General features: G+C 51.0%; 1 protein-coding gene across 7 annotated transcripts in view; it reads right to left on the bottom strand.

The window, feature by feature from the left end:
- Positions 1 to 611: 611 nt before the first annotated feature.
- Positions 612 to 22,369, bottom strand: part of GRM7 (glutamate metabotropic receptor 7) — a 155,772-nt gene continuing 134,014 nt past the window's right edge. For 3 of the 7 annotated variants that reach the window (XM_074550284.1, XM_074550282.1, XM_074550285.1), the window contains 3 exons: positions 18,700 to 18,946; positions 13,776 to 13,868; positions 612 to 1,996 (listed from right to left, as the gene is read on the bottom strand). In XM_074550284.1, coding sequence (XP_074406385.1) covers positions 13,798 to 13,868; positions 18,700 to 18,946 — 318 coding nt within the window. In that variant the 3' untranslated portion in view covers positions 612 to 1,996; positions 13,776 to 13,797. Of the gene's footprint in view, positions 1,997 to 7,683; positions 7,866 to 8,671; positions 12,057 to 13,775; positions 13,869 to 18,699; positions 18,947 to 22,369 lie in introns of those variants that run through there. The other 4 variants (XR_012582311.1, XM_074550280.1, XM_074550281.1 and 1 more) reach the window with 4 other exon arrangements.

The following is a 22,369-nucleotide window of genomic DNA, read 5'->3' on the forward strand; positions in this document are numbered from 1 at the left end:
TCTTCATCTCCCTGCGCCCTGTCGCAGCTGTCACAGCTCTCCTGATGCTGATTAACTTCATCAGGATAAGTGATCAAGTTGTCTACAGAAAATGGGAGGCTAAACACCTTCCCCAGGCTCCATCAGCGCAGCCGAGCCGTGGCTGCCATGCCGAAGGTGCTGCAGGTGCTGTGCTGCAAAGGGAATGAGCTTCCTCTCACCTCTGCCTCAGCTTCTCCCTTCTCCTGCCCCAGCTCACCCAGGCTGTGCCTGGCAGATTGACTCTGATTAACTGCTCACCTAATTACCGTCTGGTGTGCTGCTGAACGCGGTGTCCTTCAAAGGAGCCTCAGCAGCTTTGCAGATATCAGACACTGACAGGGGGTTGGCACCCTGGCACTCCAGCTTCGCTTTTGGGGTTGGGACAGACCTTTAAAAGCCCCTTCCAAGCCCTTTTCCCCCTGCAATCAGCTGCCAGCTCCCCCAGGACTTTCTGCAGACCTGCTCCTCATGCACAAGCCTCTCTGTGCTGGGTTTCTGCATGTCTGACAAGGCCATGAAATAAATGTTAAGTCACAAGGGGGAAGGGGGAGGGAACAACTGAAAAAATATATTTATTGGAGTAAATAAAAAAAAGTTAACCAAAATCCTTTATTGATACATTCTTGGATAATATCACAGGATCGAGAGAATGGAAAGGGAGGGAGGAGGTTGCGGCAAAGATCGGTTTCACTAAATTGGCACATAAGCAGCAAGATTAACGAAATTACTTATTACAAACAGTAGAAAACATACATGCTTCTGTAAGTCCTTATCACACTGGTCAATCATGGTTGGGCATCAACAAAGAAAAACCTCAAGACATGTAAAAGCCATATTCTTTCCTCCAAATATCCTAAGAATCATCGAAATTATTGCAAAATAGTCATATACCTTAAAGAAAAGAACAAAGTAGAACACAAATACAAATATCAAACATAAATTATTAACATGTACCATAAAATACATTACTGGCATGCATTCCAAAGATCAAGACCTCTACTAAAACTCAGCAAAAATCCTTCCTGCTTCCTCTGCAGCCCGTCGGAGGTGTGAAGGGGGGGACAAACTTCGCCAGCACAGTTTTTGGTCTTTAAATTCTTTTTTTGTTTTGTTTGTTTGTTTAGTTAAAAAAAATAAGGTATATGGATTGCAGTGATACAAGAATAATAATACAAGTCATGTACACAGGTCTCAGATCCTCAGTGGTCAGTTGGTTTGAGAGGTGCCGAGAGCACAGGGCCTCAAGGAAACTGTGCATCCAAAAAACAAACAGTGACCTCGGAACAACATGGATGGCAATATGCAAAAAATCCTCACAAACTGTACAGAGAGTTCAAAAACTTGCAGTCTGGAAGTACATAGAAAGACAGAATTAGCCCCTTAGAGTCCAGAGCAGCCGAGCGCAGCCGGCCCAGGGAGCTGCTCCTGAGGCGCGGCCATGGCGGCCCTGAGGCCACGGCGGATCCACGGCCGGAGAGGCCCCAAGGCCACGGCAGCCCTAAGAACAGAGGAGCCCCAAGGCCATGGCAGCCCCAAGGCCACAGCGGTCCCAGGGCTGGAGAGGCCCCAAGGCCACAGTGATCCCAAGGCCAGAACAGCCTCAAGGCCATGGTGGCTCCAAGGCTGGAAAGGCCCCAAGGCCATGGTGTTCCCATGGCCACAGCGGTCCCAAGGCTGGAGAGGCCCCAAGGCCATGGTGGTCCCAAGGCTGGAGAGGCCCCAAGGCCACGGTGTCCCCAAGGCCACGGCAGCCCTGAGCCCTGAGGCCAGGCCAGCGCCGTGCAGAGCCGGCAGCGATGGAGGAGATGCCGGGAGCGGCCTGGAGCCGGGCTCCTCTCGCCTCCCCCGTGCCCGGTTCCCCGGAGCCCGTGTGGGGAGCTCAGCCAGGCGGGTGGGCTGGTGGCCCGTGCCCCATGGCAGCTGGCCTAGATCACCAGGTTGTTGTAGCTCACGTACTTCTTTTTTGCAGCAGGGCCTACAAGAGAAGCAGACAGGGGTCAGAGCCTGCGGCCGAGCCCTCAGTGGGGCTGGCACTGCTTGGGGGGCACCGGGATGGGGATGTGCTGGGAATGGAGACACACCAGGAATGGGGACACACCAGGATGGGGACATGCCTAGGATGGGGACACACCAGCAATGGGGACACACCAGGATGGGGACAGCCGGTGGCTCCCAACCCCCCACTCCCACCCACAGGACTCAGGCAGGCAGCTCCCAGGCCAGCCCGAGCTTCAGCTCCAGCAATAAACAGAATTAGCAGAGATTGATTTTGTCAGGCTCCCGCAGTCTGGGTGACTGTGCTGCTGAGGCACCATAACCAGATCCTATTAAGATTTCTTTTTTACAAAAACAGTGACATTTCCTCCAACTTCTTAAATCTCGTGGGCTAAACTTGGCTTTTTTCATGGATAAAGTTGATTCTTATTCAACTTTTATGACTTCTGAGAATTTTTCAATATGGGGATGAAGGTACCAGCTTTCCTAATTATGACCTTCAAATCCAATCTGTTTGCAAACAGAAGGAAATCAGACCAGTCAGAAGGTTATGAGCACAGCCACACGCTCCTGTCAGGAAAAACTGCAAATATTTAACTGCAGCTGAACACAAAGCAAACTGTTCTGCAATACCCTGGCAACACTGACAGATCCAGGACACAGAATTGTGGAATATCCTGAGCTGGAAGGGACCCAAAGGGATTGCCCAGCCCCTGGCCCTGCACAGACACCCCAAATCCCACCCTGGCATCCCTGGCAGCTGTGCCCAGCACCCTCTGGGGATGAACTTTTCCCTGATATCCAGCCTAAACTCCACAGAGACCAAAAAGAGGGCCTAGATTTCCAGTTATCCCAGTTTGCTAAACAACTGAAGTCTAAACCCCACAGTCTTTGGGAGAATTTGGAATAACTTAAGCAGTTTGCTGAGTATTTCCAGCCTGCTAAGCTGGGGCAGACTCCACTCACACTTTGGATGATGTTTTTAATGTGTTGTGTTTAGTTTTAGAACTTTCTCAGGAAGATTTAGGAGACACTGTGGAAGGAGAGGCGAGAACAAAAATTGTATTTGTTCTGCAAATGTGCTTGTCAAACTTCATTGGGTTTGGGTCTCCTGGGGCTCCTCTCAGCCCCTCTGCAAAACCAGACTCAAACAGAACATGGTTCCCACAGGGCTCTGAGTGCCTGCCCTGCATCTCTGCCAGCCCCTGAGCATCCCCTGCACCTCTGCCAGCCCCTGAGCATCCCCTGCATCTCTGCCGGCCCCTGAACATCCCCTGAGCATCCCCTGCATGTCTGCCAGCCCCTGAGCATCCCCTGCACCTCTGCCAGCCCCCCAAGCTCCCCTGAGCCCTCAGAGACCAGACACAGCTCCCTGTGCTCCCCAGCCAGGCTGGGGTGTCCCCCAGGGGTGTCCCCCAGGCAGGAGCCAGACATCACTGCTGGCTTTTCAGAAACTCTCATGCCCGAGCAATTCAGAGTATTGTGAGTACAGTGCACAGGGTGCAGCCAGGTATCAGTATTTCCCTTGGTGCTCACTGACAAAGACAGGATTTTAGTCCCAGCTATTCCCAAGATGGACATGTAGGCACCTCACGTGGAGCTGCAGCCCTTGGCAATATTATCCTGCAACCCTGATTCAGCTCTTCCCTTGTGCCCCAGACAGGAGTCAGTGCTGTCTGTTCAATCAAGGACTGATCCCACAGAGGGCTGATCATCTTCAGCTCCCATTAACTTCTCCTGCACACGAAGGTGTCCAACACCTGCCAGGATAAAACTCATTATCCTTCAAGGCTACACTACAAATACCCAATAAACTGGGGAACGCTATTAAACGCTGAAGAAGGGTAAAATGAGCCTGGGAAAAAAAATGTCATTATAGAACAGGTTGCAAAGTAATTCCATGTATTATTTTGTGATGCACTTCAGCTTTACCCATTACATGCTCCAATTTCAAGGAGCAGCAGCGTTTCTATGACAGATTTAGATGCTCCCACTGCGAGTTCAGATCATGCCACCCCTCCAGTGCCCCCAGGCATTACTGGGGCTCCCAGCAAAACCAGTCCTTCTGCGGGTGAATTTTCCCACCAGTTCAGCCCCTGCACTCCTTCCTCACTCCCAACAGGACCAGGAACCCCCGGTGCCAGAGGGATGGAGCAAAGGAACGCTGTGGGTGCCTGGATGGGCTCTGAGACAGTGACACAGGCCTTGGCACGGCCCTGCCTCACCGGGATAAACAAAAGCATCATCCATAATTCAGATAAAATGATCAATAAAAGCCTCGGGGTTATTTTTAGAGAGGAAAGACAACCTTCCTCGTTTAAAGGCTGTTGGGCCAGGGGGGATCCTGTCCCTGGTGGCTCTGCTGCATTTCCCCTCTCTGCTCCTGCACTAACTCCAGCAATCCCCAGCTCAGTGCAACTTCAGACACATCCCAGGCCTGGCCAGCTCAGGAGACACAGCCTGCCTCGGTAATGAATCCTCCTGAGTCACAGCTCATCATTATCACCGCAATTAGCACAGGTATGGATTTGATTTTCCTCAAAGAAATTAATTTACATGAAAATGGGGGACGCTAATGAACCATCGGCGCTGCCACGCTTTAATGCAGCATCGCCTGCTCCTTACACGGGACAGATACGGATCTCACCGCTCCGCCGCTGTTCTGCTAAAGGGTGACGGCTCCGACAGCGAGCACAGATTGGCCTCTCGCGAACAGCATCCACATGTTCATTAATTCATTCATTCATTAATTGATAGCCACGGAATGACGGCAGCCTGGCTGGCCGCTGCTCTGGGTGTGCTGCAAGGAGCCGAGAGCAGCACCTGCGCTGCCGGGACATCCTGGGCCAGGGCATCAGCCGGGATAACCCTCGGGTTCAGGTGCCCAAAGCGGTGAGGAAGGAGAGATCCCGGCTGCTGCCTGCCCGTGTGCGAATAACGCTGCTCGGGGACACTGGCACCGTGTCACTGCCTTGGGGAAAAGGGAAACCCTTCAAAAGGGCCTTAAGCACCTAAAGAAGAGGTTTCCTGTCACGGTTAGAGAGCACCGCCCTTTTCTGCTAATTTCCCGCTAATTAGCGGTGAAGAGTGACAGTGCCAATGGAAGGAACGAGCAGGAGGGAGCGCTGAGGGACACAGGCGAGCACAGCCAGGCACAGGTGAACCCACAGAACCACCGGGGATGGAAAAGCCCCGAGATCAGCGAGTCCGACCTTCAGCCAACAGCAGCACAGCCACCAGAGCTGCAGCTGACAGCAAACACGCTCCTGAGAGCAGCACATGAAACCCAACAATGTGCTCCTGAGAGCACAGGGATTCATTCCTTTCCTGTAGTGGGGGCACTGAGAGCACACACCCTTCCAGAAGTGAGTAACAGCTGCATCTCCGTGCCAGCAACACATCAAAAACAAACACACAGAAGCAAAAATCCTCTTTGGACTTATGAGTTTCATCACTTGACTGGTTTTCATTATCTTGGGCACAGGTCACAAAGAAAGGAGCTCCCACAGCACCCCAGAGCCAGGCAGAGCTGTCAATACTGACTCAGAGCGAGATGTAATCACTTGCACTTCAATTTTATGCACATTTGTAACCTCTTCCATGCTTAAAGAGCAAAGATTTACAGTGCAAGAAATGAATTTTATTGCAGCCCGCAGGCATCTCGAGCTATCAAACACATGAAACATCATCTCAGCATTCCCAGCTCCGAGCAGGGACGGACATGGGGATGGCTCCGAGCCTGGAACTCCTGCTCTGATTCCTCTGCAGTCACTGGGGCAGATAATGCTCAGCTCCTCTCTTTCATTTCCTTAATTCTGGCTTAGCAGCCCATATCATTTGTGGCAGGCAGAGCAGAGGCTGATTATTAAATCCTACTCCTAGTCCATCTAAAAGCAAAATGGAGCTGCGTGGCTTTCCCTCGATCTCTGCCAGAAAGACAGAGCTCTCCCCATGCTCTGCTGCCTTCAAATTGGGGAATTTAGATGAGAGCCAGATGAAAGCAACAGGCCTAAATGATTCTACATGCTTGCCCAAAGCCCAACAAATGGAATGAAGCTTGGAGAAAATAATTTTAAATTTGGTATCTAAATGTAAATGGATTGTTCTTTCACATTTTGACATCTCTCTTGTTGTGCTGCCACAGTGTTCTGGCACCTTCTCAGTCTCTCAGTGGCTGCACTGCACAGAGCATTGCACTGCCTGTGCTGCTGGGTCCCTCCAGCCTGGCCCTGTGGCTCTGACACACAGGATCAGTGGAATGCCCTGTTTGAGTGACAGAATGCAAGTACATTAAATAACAAATAGAACATTAGAAAAAGTGTGTTCCTCCCCAATTGCTGCTTCTCCTAGAAATTCTGTCTTCAGCTGTCAGGCTCCCCTACCACTGCAGGTGCAGCAGCACAGCCAGGAACAGCAGTGACATTCCAGGTGTGGGAGATTCCTCAGCACATCCCAGACAGAAACAGGCAGGGCAGGGTGCTGAAACCATCCCTGCTGTTTCCTGGTGGCAGATTTTCTGGGACACAACCACTCAGGTGGCAGATGGGGATGAGCTGGACAGGGCTGGATGTGCCAGCCACAGGAAAGGCTTAGGTGCCACAATGCTCAGGTGCCACAATGCTCAAACCTGGGGGCAGCTATCCTTCCTGGGCAAAACACATCCCTGAGGAATGTCACCAAACTCCTCTGGCAGGAGACAGCCCTGTGGCAAGGGCTAAACTCTGCTCCAAGGATAGGTGAAGGACAGATGTGATAGGTGAAGGACAGATGTGTGCCTGCATCAATTCCCAGGGGCTGTCACCAGGGATGGGCTCACTCTGCGATATCCCACACACCAGCTGTGGAGTGCTCTGTTTGTCCCTGGCCAGAGGGCAGTGCCAGCTCTGTGCACACAAACACAGCTCATTGTCCACCTCTGCTGGGCTGGTTCCTCTGCCAGCCTCGATGGGCTGCTCCTGCTGACGGCAGGGATGATCTGCAGGGATGTGGTGACAGACCCTGCTCCAGCTCCCGGCCTCAGGGATCAGGGCTCACCTCCTGCAGCCACCCCTCGGCCTCGAGGGGTTACCAGAGGAGAGCTCAGGAGCTGAATCCAGAGATGAACCTCCCCACCTGGCCACCAGCACAAAGGGGAGTTTGAGTCACAGAACAGAGCCAGGCTGTTCATGGCCTGGAAAATCTGCAGGGTTGTGCCAGAAACAGAACTACAGGATTGAGATTTTGAGTCAGGAAATAAAACTGATAGAGAAGGATTAGTTGTACCCTTCCAAATAAAATCAATGAAGCACAGCACTGCTGAGGAACATCCATCTCAGGCACCTTTGGCTGTATCCCTATCTATCTCCTGTTTGGCTGTATCCCTATCTATCTCCTGGTGGCTGCATCTCTCCCCATCTCCTCCTTGTCTGCTTTGCAGATAAGAACCTGTGTGTCAGGGGAAGCTGAGAGCGTCTGGCCCACCAGGATCAGGGGATGGGCAGCAGGAAGGCTGATCAACACCACCAGCCCTGAAGGACTGCAGGGGGCACAGGCAGGGCTGTGCTTGTGTCCCACAGGGATGGGGGACAGAAATCCTGCTCTGAGAGGAGGAGGAGGACGTGGGGATGGAGCCAGGGGCCAAAGGAGCCACTGCACAACCCTCACACCAATGCAGCCCCAGAGCCTCACCTGCACCAGGTCACGTGGAGCTGCAAAGGCGCTCAGGAGCTTAGGAAATGTGTTTCCAAATGTTTATGAGATTATGGCAGGGAAGAAACAAACCCAACTCATATTCCTTAATTGGAGCCAGCGGTACAGAAAACCTGCTAATTCCAACTCCATTTCTACTGCTGCTGTGTGAGTGCTGTGGACTGCAAAGATAACAAATGGAAGCAAATTATTTTCACCTGCTTAAAACAAAGTCATTAACAGCACTTTGGTTATCTTACCTGGAAAGCCAGGCTCTGCAGAGAGCTGTTAGAGCCAAGTGTGAAAACAGTTTGCATGAAACATAATTAAAATGATGACCTGAGTGATGGCTGAAACATCCCCAAGGAGGGCTGGAGTCAGAGCTGATGGAAAACAATTCACCTCTGCCTCCTGACTGTGCTGCTGACCTGCTCCCAGCGTGTCCCCAGTGCCTTGTCCCCAACCCTGGGCACAGCCAGGGCTCCCTGGCTGCCCTGCCCTCCCAGCACTGCTGTCACCTGCTCCAGCACATCTCCTTAACTTCTCTGCCATCCTGGGAGCTGCTGTGGGCATCATCCCCTCGCAGGGAGCAATTCCTCTCCAGTATCCCAGCTCACAATTCCTCCCCAATATCCCAGCTCACAATTCCTCCCCAATATCCCAGCTCACAATATTCCCTTTCCCCCTTTCCTGCCAGCCCCTCCAGGCTTCAGAGGCCACAACCAGGTCACCCTGAAGCCTCTCTCCAGCTCTCCCAGCCCTGCCATGGTTACACAGCAATCACACAGCAATATTTTCTTACTCACCCCAGGAACTCCTCTCCCTCCCTGCCAGCTGGCCTGCTCCAGCTCCTTGGCAAAGGGTTGCAAGTAACAAACATCTTAACAGGAAAATCAAGGATGTTCGTGAGGTGCAAGAGACTCGATTCAGTGGAAAATGTATTCCTGGTGTACAACTCTGTTACACAGTGTCTGACACAATTACACTCTGAGCTGCACTGTTAAACTGCCCCATTTTGCTGCAATCAACATTTAATTTTTTAGCAGAAAGTCTTGATTTCAAAGACCCTGGAAATGTTTAACAGCTGATATTAATAAAAGCCCAGATTTAATGCAGGGCTCTTTATCCCAGGGACATGATAAGCATCGTGACAAGTGGTGTAACTATGGCAACTTTATCTTTGCTGTTTCTCTTTCCCCGGAGCAGCAGGAACAGGCACCTCGGTGCAGGCAGTGCCAGACTGCTCCCAGCTGAGAGCCAGAGCTCTGGGTCACTGAGGGGAGCTCAGCCAAACCCCACACCCGGGCTGGGCTGCCTTCCTCCCCTCCTCCCTGTGCCCATGCTGTGCTTCATGGGAATTTACATGTGTTTAACCTGCTTCCCTTCCTGTTCCTTCATTTTTCCCTGGCTGGAAAGGAACCTCCTGCCTTTGCTCCCTGCTGTCAGAGCCCAAAGAACCTCAGCCCCAAGGCAACACCTCTCTGGAGGGCCAAAGGATGCTGTCCTCTAATGAATGGCACAGCTCTCTGGGAGATGCCACATTTCCTCCCCTGAAGCCAGGAAGGACAAACAGCCCCTGTGATGCTCTCCAGAGGTGCTGGGTGTGACAGCAGTGCTGGCAGACAGGAGCACCCAGAAACCCCAATTTCTGGGTGTTTGCTTGAATTTGCTGCTGCTTGCTGGCCCTCAAAAGCCAAACCAACCCAGGTCCTGCACAAGTATATTCTGTTTGCACTCTGCTTGCACTCAGTGAGAGCACAGACCAACCCCTGCCTCACTGCAGTGATCCCTGCAGGGACACCAGGGCTGGGCTGTGCCCCCTTCTCTGTTTGCTCCCACCCTCCCCAGAGCTGCTGGGGTTTCCTGTTTGCTTCCACAAGGTGACAAACACAGCAGGGTTTGAGATTCACCAAAGGCACACAACGAGGCAGAAATGGAGATTTTTGCTGTTCTGACACAACCTGAGCAGTTTTCTCCATACTTGCAATCATGTCCACCAAAAACTGCCTGGATTTGTGTATTTGAGAAATTAATTTTGCTGTAATATTGCTTGAGGTTTGTTTTTCCTTTTACCCCATCACTATTAGAGTTTCCTTTTTGAACTCACTTGCTCAGTTTTCATTAGGTCTATGAAAACCATGGCCCTTCCAGCCTCTGGTTCTGCAGCTGGGAGCTGCTCCCAGAGCCCGGGCTCAGTGATTGCAGGGGCTCAGGGGATGGAGGGCAGGCTGTGCACTCTCATCTGCTGATCTCCAGCTCCTTTCCTGCGGCAGGAGGGATGGGAGGGAGCCCTGCAGCAGGGCTGAGCCCTGACATCTGCCCTGCCTGGGAGCAAGGGAGCCATTCCACATCTGTGGGACACAGGAGAGCAAAAAGCTGTCTTCTCCCTGATATTACAATTTATAGATGTGACAGATCCTCCCTCAGAGGGTGTAAGGAGTGATAAATTAGTCAAAGGGAGAACTCAGAGCTGCTGAGTTTGTTAAGCAAAGCAGTGAGAGGGACTGTCTGTGAGGTACAGCTGTATCTGCTCACTCCTCACCCAGGATTTACCAGGGAAAAAGAGCACATGACAGAAAATGTGGAATGAACAATGAATACTTAGACACTAACTAATCCTAATTTGTGCTCCCAGACATCCATCTACTACACAGCTTTTAATATCCCAGGCACTTCTAGCCATGAGTGTGTTTTTATTCACACATCAGACTCGAAGGTGATGCTTTAAGTGCCCTCAGAATTTCAATTTTTAAAAATGGAAACAGTCTGACACTTCCCTGCACATTACAATCTTGTATTGTGTACAGTCATGAGAGGTGTGAGACAGTCTGCAGATAATTAATATGGGAGCTGGCAATTATATCGAAGTAATTATTTTTAGATGTAAAACAGAAAGTAACATGATCCCCAAATGCTCAGACAGGAGGGAGTGTTCTCTCTGGGGCTGGAGCCCCTCTGAGCCAGGCTGGGACACCTGGGGGGGCTCACCTGGAGGGGAGAAGGCTCCAGGGAGAGCTCAGAGCCCCTGCAGGGGCTCCAGGAGAGCTGGAGAGGGACTGGGGACAAGGATGGAGGGACAGGACAGAGGGAATGGCTCCCACTGCCAGAGGGCAGGGCTGGATGGGATATTGGGAATTGTTCCTGGCAGGGTGGGCAGCCCTGGCACAGCAGGGGCTGCCCCTGCATCCCTGGCAGTGCCCAAGGGCAGGATGCACCTCTGTGCAATACTTTTAAAATAAGCACATCACCATTAGAAGGAATTGGGGATGGGTAGTTTTCCAGTCAGCCGTTCCAGAAGCAAATAGATGCAGTGAAGTGCTGTCAAAGCCTTTCAGTTATCAATTTTGAGTGTAAATTCTCATTTCTTAGCAGCCTCCACTGAACAGAAAATCCCTCAAGTGAGGTTAAACATGGAGTATTTTCTCAGGCTGAAACTGGCCAGATTTAAAACAAAAATGACACTTCAATCCAGCAAATAATTATTCCATAGCACACACTGGAGGCTGATGAGCTACAGAGCATCTCACAGCTCAGACCCAGAGCCTGCAAAGAGCTGACTGTGCCCAGGGCCACCTGCCTGTGCCCAGGTGTTGGCACGGGCTGCTCCTGGCCTGGGGCACCCTGGGCTGGGAGCAGGAGGAGAACAGGCACGGAATTGAGGGGCATCTGAACCATGGGACATTGGGGGCACCTGAACCATTTCCCCCTTCCAACAGCAGCCCAGGTCAGCCTGAGGCCAGGTCAGGACTCCTCTCACATCAGTTCCTTACTGGAACCCAGAAACTGCCCTTCTCCTCAAGGCAGCTGTGCCCACGGCAGGCAGGGACTGCACAGTGGTGCTGCACGGGCTGTGCCAGCCCTGGCAGTGCCCTGGCTCCCAGTGCCATGGGAATCAGCACTCCATGGTGTCTGTGTGCAGCCCCCCTGAACCCTGGCATCAACCAGCACTGCCTGGTGCCTGTGTCCATCTCCAGACCCTGGCACAGCCACTGGCATGCACATCCTGCAGTGTTGGGGTCCATCAGCACATCCCCGGCCATGCACACCCCTGCAGGAACCCAGGGGAATGCGGAGGCCGAGGCTCTGCCACCCTGCCAAGGCCAGGGCATGGAGCTGCTCCTGAGCCCTGGCAGCCCCAGTCCCAGCCCAGGGGTGGGTGCCAGGTGCTGCAGGGACTCCTGCAGGCACTCCTGCAGCCCCAGCAGCTCTGCAGAAGCCTCAGCTGCCTCCTTGCCTTGCTCACTGATGGACAATTCCTTCCCTCACACACCTACCCGTGTTTTCCAAGCCTGGTATTTCCATCAGCCTCGGGAGCAGAGAAGCCCTATTTGTCACTCCCAGGAAACAATTTAGAGCCTTTCAAAGCCATCTCCCTGTGCATCACAAGCAGAAATTGATACAGTCACGTCAGGGCTCAGCTCTGCTCGTTCCTACTACAAACACCTTACCAGCAGAACAAGTGTCAATTTACAAGCAGGCTGATGTTTGCTGCTGGCCCGGCTTTGTTTTTAATACACTGCATTGTTTCATGCTGCTTGTTGTTCTGTATTCCTGGGAGAACAGATCAAAGCAGCAGCCAGGGCTGCAGGAGCTGGAGCAGCAGTGCTGGGATGGAACACAGCCTGGAGCACAGGAGCACTGGCAGGACCAGCACAAGCCCAGAGCAGCCCTGGTTTGGGATGAAAAGCATTTTCAAAGCTTTTCTGGACCAAGTTTTAAAATCTGCTTAAAGAACCTGAGTGGCCAACTGCTTTTTACAGGACCGGGATGACAGAGTTATTTGTGTGCCTTTGCAGACAGCAATTCCTTACATTATTCCCATTAGTACACAGAAATAAATTAATTTTAGAATCTGTGTGAGCTCCTAATTATTTTTTTTAATGGCACAAAAAAAAAAAGTTTTCTTTAAAAAATCAATTTCTCCTGAGATTTAGGTGTCTTCCATCTCTCTCTTTCTCATCTCCTTCCTTTAGCAATCTCATCTCCACAGAGCTGCCCTTTCCTTCTCCTCTTTCATTTTCAGGAATGCTTTGAGTGGCCCCTTGTCCCCCTGGTGCTTTGTCCCATGTCCCCAGCCCAGCCCAGCCTGGGATGCTCCGGGTCAGCCCGGGGTTCATGAGAGCTTCAGCCTCCCCTCCTGAGCTGGGAGCTGCCATAATGGCCCTGATTCAAACACAATCCAAACCAATTTGGGCTCTCGGGAGGACTGAATTGATGCTGGAGCTGGGCAATTTACACCAGCCAGAGATATTGGTAATTTCTTTTCCTGTGACTCAGAGACTCAATTCGAGCAGCATTCCAACCTTTGCTGATAGGAGTTCTCACCTATTAGGGCCACGCTAAACACTCTGAAGGCTGAATACAGTGATTTTCCCAGCCCTCAGCGCACAGCAGCACAGGAACCAGATCAGGTACAGGCTTTTGTACCTGGCCAAAGCCCCTGAGCACACAGGGAACTGTGAGAAACACTTATTAATGCTTGGCAATCATTTCTGTGCACTATCAAAGGCTTCCTGATCCCTCTATGTCCTTGGGAAAGCAGGAATTCCTGGCTGCTGCAGTCACAAATGCCACAGGAGCTCACACATCACCAGATCACCACGAGGCAGCCACAACAGCAGCAAAAGCCAGCCCTCAAAAATTGCTCACTCGTGGTTCCACCCACTCAGTGGTTGCCCTGGGGAAAAGCAGATTTTCCATCTTTAGGGGCCATGTACAGCTTTGGTGCTGGGGAGGACTCAGAAAACACTGCCTGAGCTGACAGGTCTGGGGGCCAGAATTCACTTTTGATCATTTGTTTGTTCAATTTTATACAAATATTCCATCCTCAAAGGCTTTATCGGGGTCCAGCTCCAGTGGTAGGCAGGAGGAGAGCTCTCAGACTCACATCAGGGTCTCCCCTTTCAGGCAAACCCCCCCCATGAAAGCTTTTGGTAACAGGTTTGTGAACAATTTTTAAGTTAGATATCTTTTAACACAGCTGCACTAATGAACATTTCTCATATAATTATGTATATCATAAAAATAGTCACAATAATCATAATCACCACCATCATTTGAGAATAAAGTAAGAAAAGCTCGGTTTTCCTTACCTTTTTGGAAAGCAGGCAAAAGCTATACAGTAGGTGGGAGAGTGTACCAAGTAACAGACTTTTGAACACTCTTTCTTACTGGTGGTATGGAGTCTACAGGGAAAGTAAATATATTGAATGTAGGATGGGTCTGGGCACAAGGAACACTCCCAGCCTGCCCTGCCATGAGCCCTGGCACTCCTCTGCCTCCCACTGGGGTCTGGGGGAATCAGCACAGGGATCAGCACAGGAATCAGCTCTGGCAACATGGAAATCAGCCCAGGAATCAATCAGCCCTGGCAGCATGGAAATCAGCACAGAAATCAGCACAGGAATCAGCCCTGGCAGCATGGAAATCAGCCCAGGAATCAGCTCTGGCAGCATGGAAATCAGCCCTGGCAGCACAGCAATCAGCACAGGAATCACCCCAGGAATCAGCACAGGAATCAGCACAGATATCAATCAGCCCTGGCAGCACAGGAATCAGCCCTGGCAGCACAGGAATCAGCACAGGAATCAGCCCTGGCAGCACAGGAATCAGCTCAGGAATCAGCCCAGAAATCAGCCCAGAAATCAGCCCAGAAATCAGCCCTGGCAGCCCCAGAGCAGCCAGGCCAGGTGGCTCAGGTACTTCCCACCAGGGGAGCAGCTCTCTCAGGAGAGCAGGGCTGGCTGAGCTGATTTTCCTTCCTCTCCCCTGAACCAACCTGGCATATTTTGGCTGCTGTTTCAGACCCCCTGTCCCTCCTCAGCATCACCAAGAGCCATATGAGTGCTTTCCTCAACAAGGGGGCAGCAGTAATTACAAGTAAACCTCAGCAGAAGCTAAGCATGGGTTCTGTCCCAGTCTGACACTGCTCCTGCAGCAGAAACTGGAGCAGACAGCCCAGCAGGGCCCTCCACGTGCTCCACCTCAGGCCCCACCAGAAACACCTTCCCAAAGTGTGAAATTCCAGCAACGCCACACAGGAGCACAGCAAGCTCATCCCAGGGCTGGGAGCTGCTGTGCCCCACGTCCTGCTGAGCCCAAAGGTGCCCCAGCAGAGAAAGCTGTGCAGTGAGGGACAGCAGGCACTGCCAGATGGCAAACAGGAGTGATTAGGAGACTTCTCCTAAATGGATTGGAAGGCTTGGCCCTAACACACCCCGGTCAGCAGGAGAGGTGTGGCTCTCCCAGGGATCCCAGGCAATCTCACGCAGCCAGCCCCTTCTCCTGGCATGGCAGGGACATGAGGTCACTGCACTGCCAGGGCTTCTCTCTCAATCAATAATCAATCAGTGCCTCCCTCTGGACCCACTCCAGACCCTCTCCAGGTGCTGAGCACACCTTTCTGTGAGCCTCAGCCCCAGCAGGCTGCCCCTGAGCTGTGTGTGGAGGCTCCACAGGATGAGCATCCCCTGCTCCTGGGCAGCACTCAGGAGTTCACAGAGCTTCAGCCTGACAGGGACACCTTCAGCCCACTGCCAGAGAGGGACCCCAAATCCCACCCAGTGCCACCCCTGCCATGGCAGGGACACCTCCCACTGTCCCAGTGTCCAGCCTGGCCCTGGGCACTGCCAGGGATCCAGGGGCAGCCCCAGCTGCTCTGGTCTTCTAAAGATCTGCTAAAACCTGAAGATTTTTTCAAGGCTATTTCTCTGTAAAACCATCCACATTTTGCTTGTGCTTTGACTGTGGCCTGTGAGCAGGACAGGCCATAAATGTGGGCTCAGCCCCACATTTCCAGGGTTTGGGCATAGGGTCAGCCCCAGATTTCCAGAGTTTGTTTGGAGGTCTGTGGGTCCTGTGCTGGTGCTCCCTGGGCTGGGACAGGGGAACACTCATGGAACACGTCCCAGCAGAAATGGCACCTGCAGCACCCAGCAGCTGAGCAAGCAGCAGCAGCAGCCCCATGAGAAAGAGCAGAAAATCAAAGTGCAAACCCCACTGTACTTGCAGAGCCCACGGCTGAGCCAGGCCAGCACTCAGCTCGCTCTGGCACTGCTAACTCTGACCCTCTCCAGGAACTTCCCTGCTCTGCCCCCTGAGCTCCACAGCCTTGCATGGCTCCAACAACCAAACCCTGAATTTCACAAAGAAATACTGGAAAAACATCCTTTGGTTTTAAGAGAAGGTATTTGAGATTTTTTTTTTAATTGCTCCAAAATGCATCCAGGGCAATTTGTAATTCACATTTCCTATTTTCTGATTGGTTAAAACTCAGGAAATTTCCCCATTCACAGTAGAAATTATTTTTAAAGTAGAATTGCTATAAAAACATCAAACCCATTTTTATGTATGGACACCATACCCAAAATTTCACTGAAAATTAAGTTTGAGGAGTTTTGCTTGGATGTTATGCCTGTTTTTAAAATTCACTAATACAATTTTCATTTTTTTCCACCTAAAAATGGAACTGTAAATGACTTTTATTGAACAGACTACTCAAACTTCAAAAACCCAAACTGAGTTCAGGTGAACTACTGTTATACACATTCCTGAACACTGCCTGATCAGGAGGCTGATCATTAACCCAATCAATGCCACAGCACAGGAACTGCAGCAGTTACACTGGCACTAAGGCACCCCAAAACTTTGAAGTACAGCAGAAGTTTATATCATTTGATTTTCTAATAATTGTTATGAACACACAGACCTGGGGAATGAACGAGCAGTGCTGGTGCAGCTGAGACTATGAACAGATGGAATTCTACATAAATAATGAAAATGTTTTTAAAATAATTATTTCACAAGTGATAATAAAGAAGGAAAAGCTCATAAAGCAGAAAGTCAGAGATGCCACATTTTCTAACAAACACTTTCATGAGCTTCAAAGTCCCACTCAGTGAAGGCTCAAGGCAAAGGTGGCACATCTGGGCAAGCCAGGGGCCTCTGCCCATTGTGCCTCTTGAAAACATGTTCTGGTCTACAGCCCTGGACTAAAAATGGGTGTTTGACCAGAAACACGGGGCTTAGGTGAGCAGTTTTTATTTATAGTAAAAATATTTCCTTCCCAAAGTAAAATCTGGCTGTTCTTTGGTGGGAGGGGAGAATGTTCTCAGAAGTCTACTCAGAAAGCAGCAATAAGATGCAGCACAGGAGGATGAGAGCAGGAGGGGACCCTGGGGTGGGATGTCCCCAGGCTGGGCTCCCACAGGGAACATTCCAGCATCACAGCTTGGGTGGCTTTCTCTTTGGCCAAGTTTTGGCATGAAATTCTTACATTTGGGGTTTGTGGTGTTTCATTTCAGCTTAGTTGATCCAAAGAATGGTTAGTGAAGTGCACCAGCAACACAATCCCCTGCCCTGGCCCAGCTGGATTTCAAATTCTCTTTTCCTGCCTTCCCTTCCTGAAATCTGCTTGGCAGAGGGCCCTGAGTGACACTGGGGAACAGCCCAGGGCAGGAATTCCATTTATTTCCTCCTGCACTCGGGGCTCTCTCCAGCTGCAAGTCCTTAATTTGTGAGAGCCGTTCCATGGCTCTGTCCATCGTTCTGAATCCCAGTCCAGCTTCCAAGGATGAATTTGGTTTTCCCAGCAGGAATGGATTTTGTACACCTGCATGATCAGACATCAGGGGTAAATCCTGCAGGGGTGAGCAGGGGGAGGAAAATGCAGTGTCAGGGATGTGCTGCCTGCTCCCACTCTGCTTTGACAGCAGAGCTGCTGCTCCAGGCAGGAATTCCAGCAGCATTAGGGGCAGGAATTCCAGCAGCATCAATGGGGCAGGAATTCCAGCAGCATTAGAGGCAGGAATTCCAGCACCAGTGAGGCAGGAATTCCAACAGCATTAATAAAGCAGGAATCCCAGCAGCATTAGAGGCAGGAATCCCAGCAGCATTAGAGGCAGGAATTCCAGCAGCATCAGTGGGGCAGGAATTCCAGCAGCATTAATAAAGCAGGAATCCCAGCAGCATTAATAAAGCAGGAATCCCAGCAGCACTGACAGGACAAGAAGTGGCAGGAATTCCAGCAGCAAACAGATCAGTGGAGCACGGGCAGGGAAAGGGCATTTCTCCACATTCAGAGCTGGCTTTGCACAAGAACTGCAGACGTGCCCAAACCTTTGCAGCGTGCTCAGAGCTGTGCAGCTGTCTCCTTCCTCAGCTCCTTCCAGATTCAAATGCAAATCAAATTTGATGGTCTCAGTCTGTAATTTCGTGCTGTGCTATCCTCTGCTATGCACATTAAGGAAACTAGAAGTGTCTTTGCCATCTATTTTCCCTTTAAATCGGTGGCAAGATCTGCATTAAGACCAGATAAAATCCCTAAATGGGAATCTTCAGGGACCGTGAGATTTTTGCAAAGCAACTTTGCAAGAACCAGGGTGAAAACTGGTGTTAGCAGAGTTATTGATGAATTTGGTGCTTGCTGGGGCCAGCTGGACCCAGGCTGCAGGGTTCTGTGCCTGGGGATGTGCAGGGTTCTGTGTCCAGGGTTCTGTGCCCAGGGATGTGCAGGGTTCTGTACTCAGGGGATGTGCAGGGTTCTGTACCCAGGGTTCTGTGCCTGGGGATGTGCAGGGTTCTGTACTCAGGGGATGTGCAGGGTTCTGTGCCCAGGGTTCTGTGCCTGGGGATGTGCAGGGTTCTGTACTCAGGGGATGTGCAGGGTTCTGTGCCCAGGGATATGCAGGGTTCTGTGCCCAGGGTTCTGTGCCCAGGGATATGCAGGGTTCTGTGCCCAGGGTTCTGTACCTGGGCATGTGCAGGGTTCTGTGCCCAGGGTTCTGTACTCAGGGGATGTGCAGGGTTCTGTGCCCAGGGTGTGCTGTTCCCTCCCTCTCAGAGGGAAAGCAGGGGACCACGAGTCACTCACAGCTCCCAACCCCTACTGAGGCTCCACCACCAAACGGCACCGCCAAGAGCCAAAAGCAGAGAGTTCCACCACCAGCCCAGAGCTGCAAACACCACGATGGAGCAAAGCAGGAGCAGCCCCGGAGCGCTGCAGAGCCCCGTACTCACTGTTGGGGTCCACGTTCTCGCAGAGCTCCGTCTTGGCCTCGCCGTTGGGGCGGTCGCTGGGCTTGTGCGACAGGCGCGAGGACATGGTGGCCGCCGTCACCACCGCCTTGAAGCTGCGCTTGCGCTTCTGCACGTTCAGCTCGGGGTGGAAGATGATGATGTAAACCTTGGGCATGTAGAGCATCCCCAGCGCCACCGACGCGCTCAGGTTCATGGAGATGGTGAGCGTGGTGGTTTGGATGTAGAGCTGCGGACAACAGAGACGGGTTACGCGCGGGGTCACCGGCTCGGGGCTGCTCACACATGAAATACCAGGCATAAAATACCTGCTGGAAAGGGATTGTAATCTTTCTAGATGTTACACACCGTGAGTGGCGCTGCAGCACCCCCACACAAAGAAATACCTCTGGAAAGGGATTGTAACCTGTCTGGGTGTTACACCCCAGGGCAGGGCTGCAGTGCCTCGCACACAGATAAATAACCGCTGGAAAGGGATTAGAACCAGTTTCCATGTGTTACACACCAGGGCAGGGGCTGCAGCACTTCACACACAAATAAGTACCTGCTGGAAAGGGATTTCAACCTGTCTGCATGAGTTACACACCATGGGTGTGGGCGGCAGCAGTTCAAACATAAATACCCACTGTAAAGTCATTTCTAACCAGTCTGCATGTGTTACACATAGGGCTGGGCCAGCCTGCAGCAGTTCAAGCATAAATACCCACTGTAAAGTCATTTCTAACAAATTTGCACACATTACACATAGGGCCTGGCCAGCCTGCAGCACCTCACACACAAACAGCAGTTGTAAAGGAATTTTTAACAACTTTGCATGTTACACACCACAGGCCTGGCCAGGCCACAGCAGTTCACACACACATCCATTTAACACCGCTTTTTAACCAGTCTGCAATGCAGATGAGGGAGCTGAGACCTCTGCCCTGCAGCCACCATGATGTCCCACACAAATGCCCTGCCTGATCCACCAACAGCTTCAGTGCCCGAGACTTCCAGGGGCCTTAGCACAGTTCCCACAGCAAGGTCCCACAGTTTAATTGTGATTTATGTAATTAGGGCACCCTGCAGCAGCTGCTGTGCCTCAGTGGGGAATTGGTCTGACTGGAGCTGCCTCAGCCTTGGGTCCAACCCTTCCCCTCCATCCTGAGCAGCAGCAGCTCAGGAGCTGGGTTTGGTTTCTCCTGCTGGGCAGGGGTTGAAGGTGAGATGATTATTTAATCAAAGGGGTCTCTGGCAGCACCTCCAGAGCTCCCACCTTGCAGACGCTGATGGGAGATAAAAGGGAGGCAGAAAAGAGCGTTTGTAGAACAAGGAGGGATGAGTGACACACAAAGCTTCTCATGACAAATGGGAGCAGCCTAAAGATAAGGGAAACTAATAGATATGCTTATTATGCAGAGCCTCAGTTTTATGTGTTTTATCTCTGCTTTGTGGTTTTACCAGTCAGACATAAAAATGCAGTTTACGTGAAACTATTTCATTTCTTATTTCACTTCTTCTGATAAATTCTAGGGAAGCATTTTAGATGAATGCAAATGGGTGACTTAAAGTACAAAGGATCAGATTTAACTGACAATGGGACTCTAATAACTCATGCGTGCCTTTTACAGCTGCCTGCTGAACCTGGCAGCTCCCAAACCCGAGATTAAATTAAGAAATTAAGATGCAGATTTAGTGAGAGATACTCAGACTCGACATGAATGAGAACTGGGATGGAGCTTATCCAGCCTGGAGGGGAGAAGGCTCTGGGGTGACAGAGCTGTGGCCTTGCAGGGCCTGAAGGAGCTACCAGAAAGTTCAGAGAGAGAGAGAACATTTACCTGGGATGGAGGGACAGCACAGGGAATGGCTCCCACTGCCAGAGGGCAGGGATGGATGGGATACTGGGAATTGGGAATTGTTCCCTGCACAGGTGCCCAGAGCAGCTGGGGCTGCCCCTGGATCCCTGGCAGTGCCCAAGGCCAGGCTGGATATTGGGACACCTTGGGACAGTGGGAGGTGTCCCTGCCATGGCAGGGGTGGCACTGGGTGGGATTTGGGGTCCCATGCCATGACTGGAAGCGTTGCCAGAGGAAATCCAGGCTTTCTAAAGCAATCTGGGGTTGGTCCCCCAGAACCACTCTCCTGCAGGGTTTGGAGCCACATCTGCTCTGACAGAAGGACAAACCCTCTGAAGGGTCACCCTCACCCAAATCTCTCTCCAGCAGACTCTGACTTCTGACAAATCTTAACTCCACACACTGCATTGCAAATGCAGCGACTTTGAAGCAGGCACTGGAGAAAACCCAACCCCGAGGACATCATTCACATGCAAAAGCACCTAGATTTTATCACGGCTTTTACGTAACTGATTTCCATTTGAATTTTAGATTTTTATGTTTTCCAGATTCTTGCTTTATTCATGCAAATCACAAAAATTGCCTTCCAAACCTTGAGAGAAAATTGGACTGGTCTGGAATACACACATCTAATAACGGGCAATTTTTATAGAACAAAATACATCACTGGCTAATTCTGCATGAACGGTGATTTCTCTGGGAAGCAGAGCCCTGCAGGATCAGGCCTCTGTCTTTGCCAACCCAGGAGAGATTTCCAGCTGCTGGGCCAGAAGAACTGATCCAGTTTATAGAACAACTTAACTGAGAGCTGTGGAGCTTTGAAAAGTCCCTTTAGGAGTCAGAACCCTTTTAGCAGGCTAAAGCTTTGCCTTCAGTCTAATCAGGAGCAACTGCTCCTCTTCCCTAATTCAGCTTTCTAATTATGCACTGAATTGTGTTATGTTGCAATATGGAAATAAAGTGGTAACTTGAGATATTTTTGGACTCGTGCTATTACAAGCCAATTTATCTCACTTTTATATGGGAATTAAAACAAATGTTCTTACAGCTGAAGTAGACGGTTTATAAATCTCCCAGAAGGCTTTTCCAGGTCATCTGAAGATTCTATCTCATTCTCTACATTATGTTGTGCAAATATAAGAATGAGAAACACTTTTTAATAAAAATTAAAATTAGCTTCCCCTACGCTGTGTGTTTGCAAAACCATGGGAGGTGAAAGGACCCAAATGGAAACGTGCCCTGGGGGATTTGGGGGTGCAAGGGGTGGGAGAGGGCCCTGCCCCTCCTGCAGGAGCCCTGCGCCCTCCCTGGGGACCCCAGACACACCTGCCTGTGCCAGCACCTGGGGCATGCAGGGAGAGACATTATAATACGTGGTTTGGGCCCTGGTGCTCTATCAAACCAGCAGCCAGAATGAAAGCAGCTACAGCACAAACCAGAATGAAAGCAGCTAGAACCATAAACCAGAATGAAAGCAGCTAGCACAACTAAACCAGAATGAACGCAGCTAGAACCATAAACCAGAATGAAAGCAGCTACAGGACAAACCCTTCTGGTAAGAGAACCATTTGCACCTGTAAAAAACAAAAATCTGTCCCATGGCAATCAGTGAACACAATATGTAAACCATCCAGAAATAGAAGGATTTGGTGGGCAGGCACAAAGGCCATTTACTGACCAACAAAGGCCACTTACTGACCCTCAGTGAGTTTCAGTGTATGTTAACCAGATAGGTTTAACACAGGTGCCTTCTGATATTTCCCGTAAGAATGAGCTACATGAATAAGGAACTGGCCATGTGAATAAAGAACTGG

Source organism: Zonotrichia albicollis, chromosome 12, assembly GCF_047830755.1.
Source record: "Zonotrichia albicollis isolate bZonAlb1 chromosome 12, bZonAlb1.hap1, whole genome shotgun sequence".
NCBI lineage: Eukaryota > Metazoa > Chordata > Aves > Passeriformes > Passerellidae > Zonotrichia > Zonotrichia albicollis.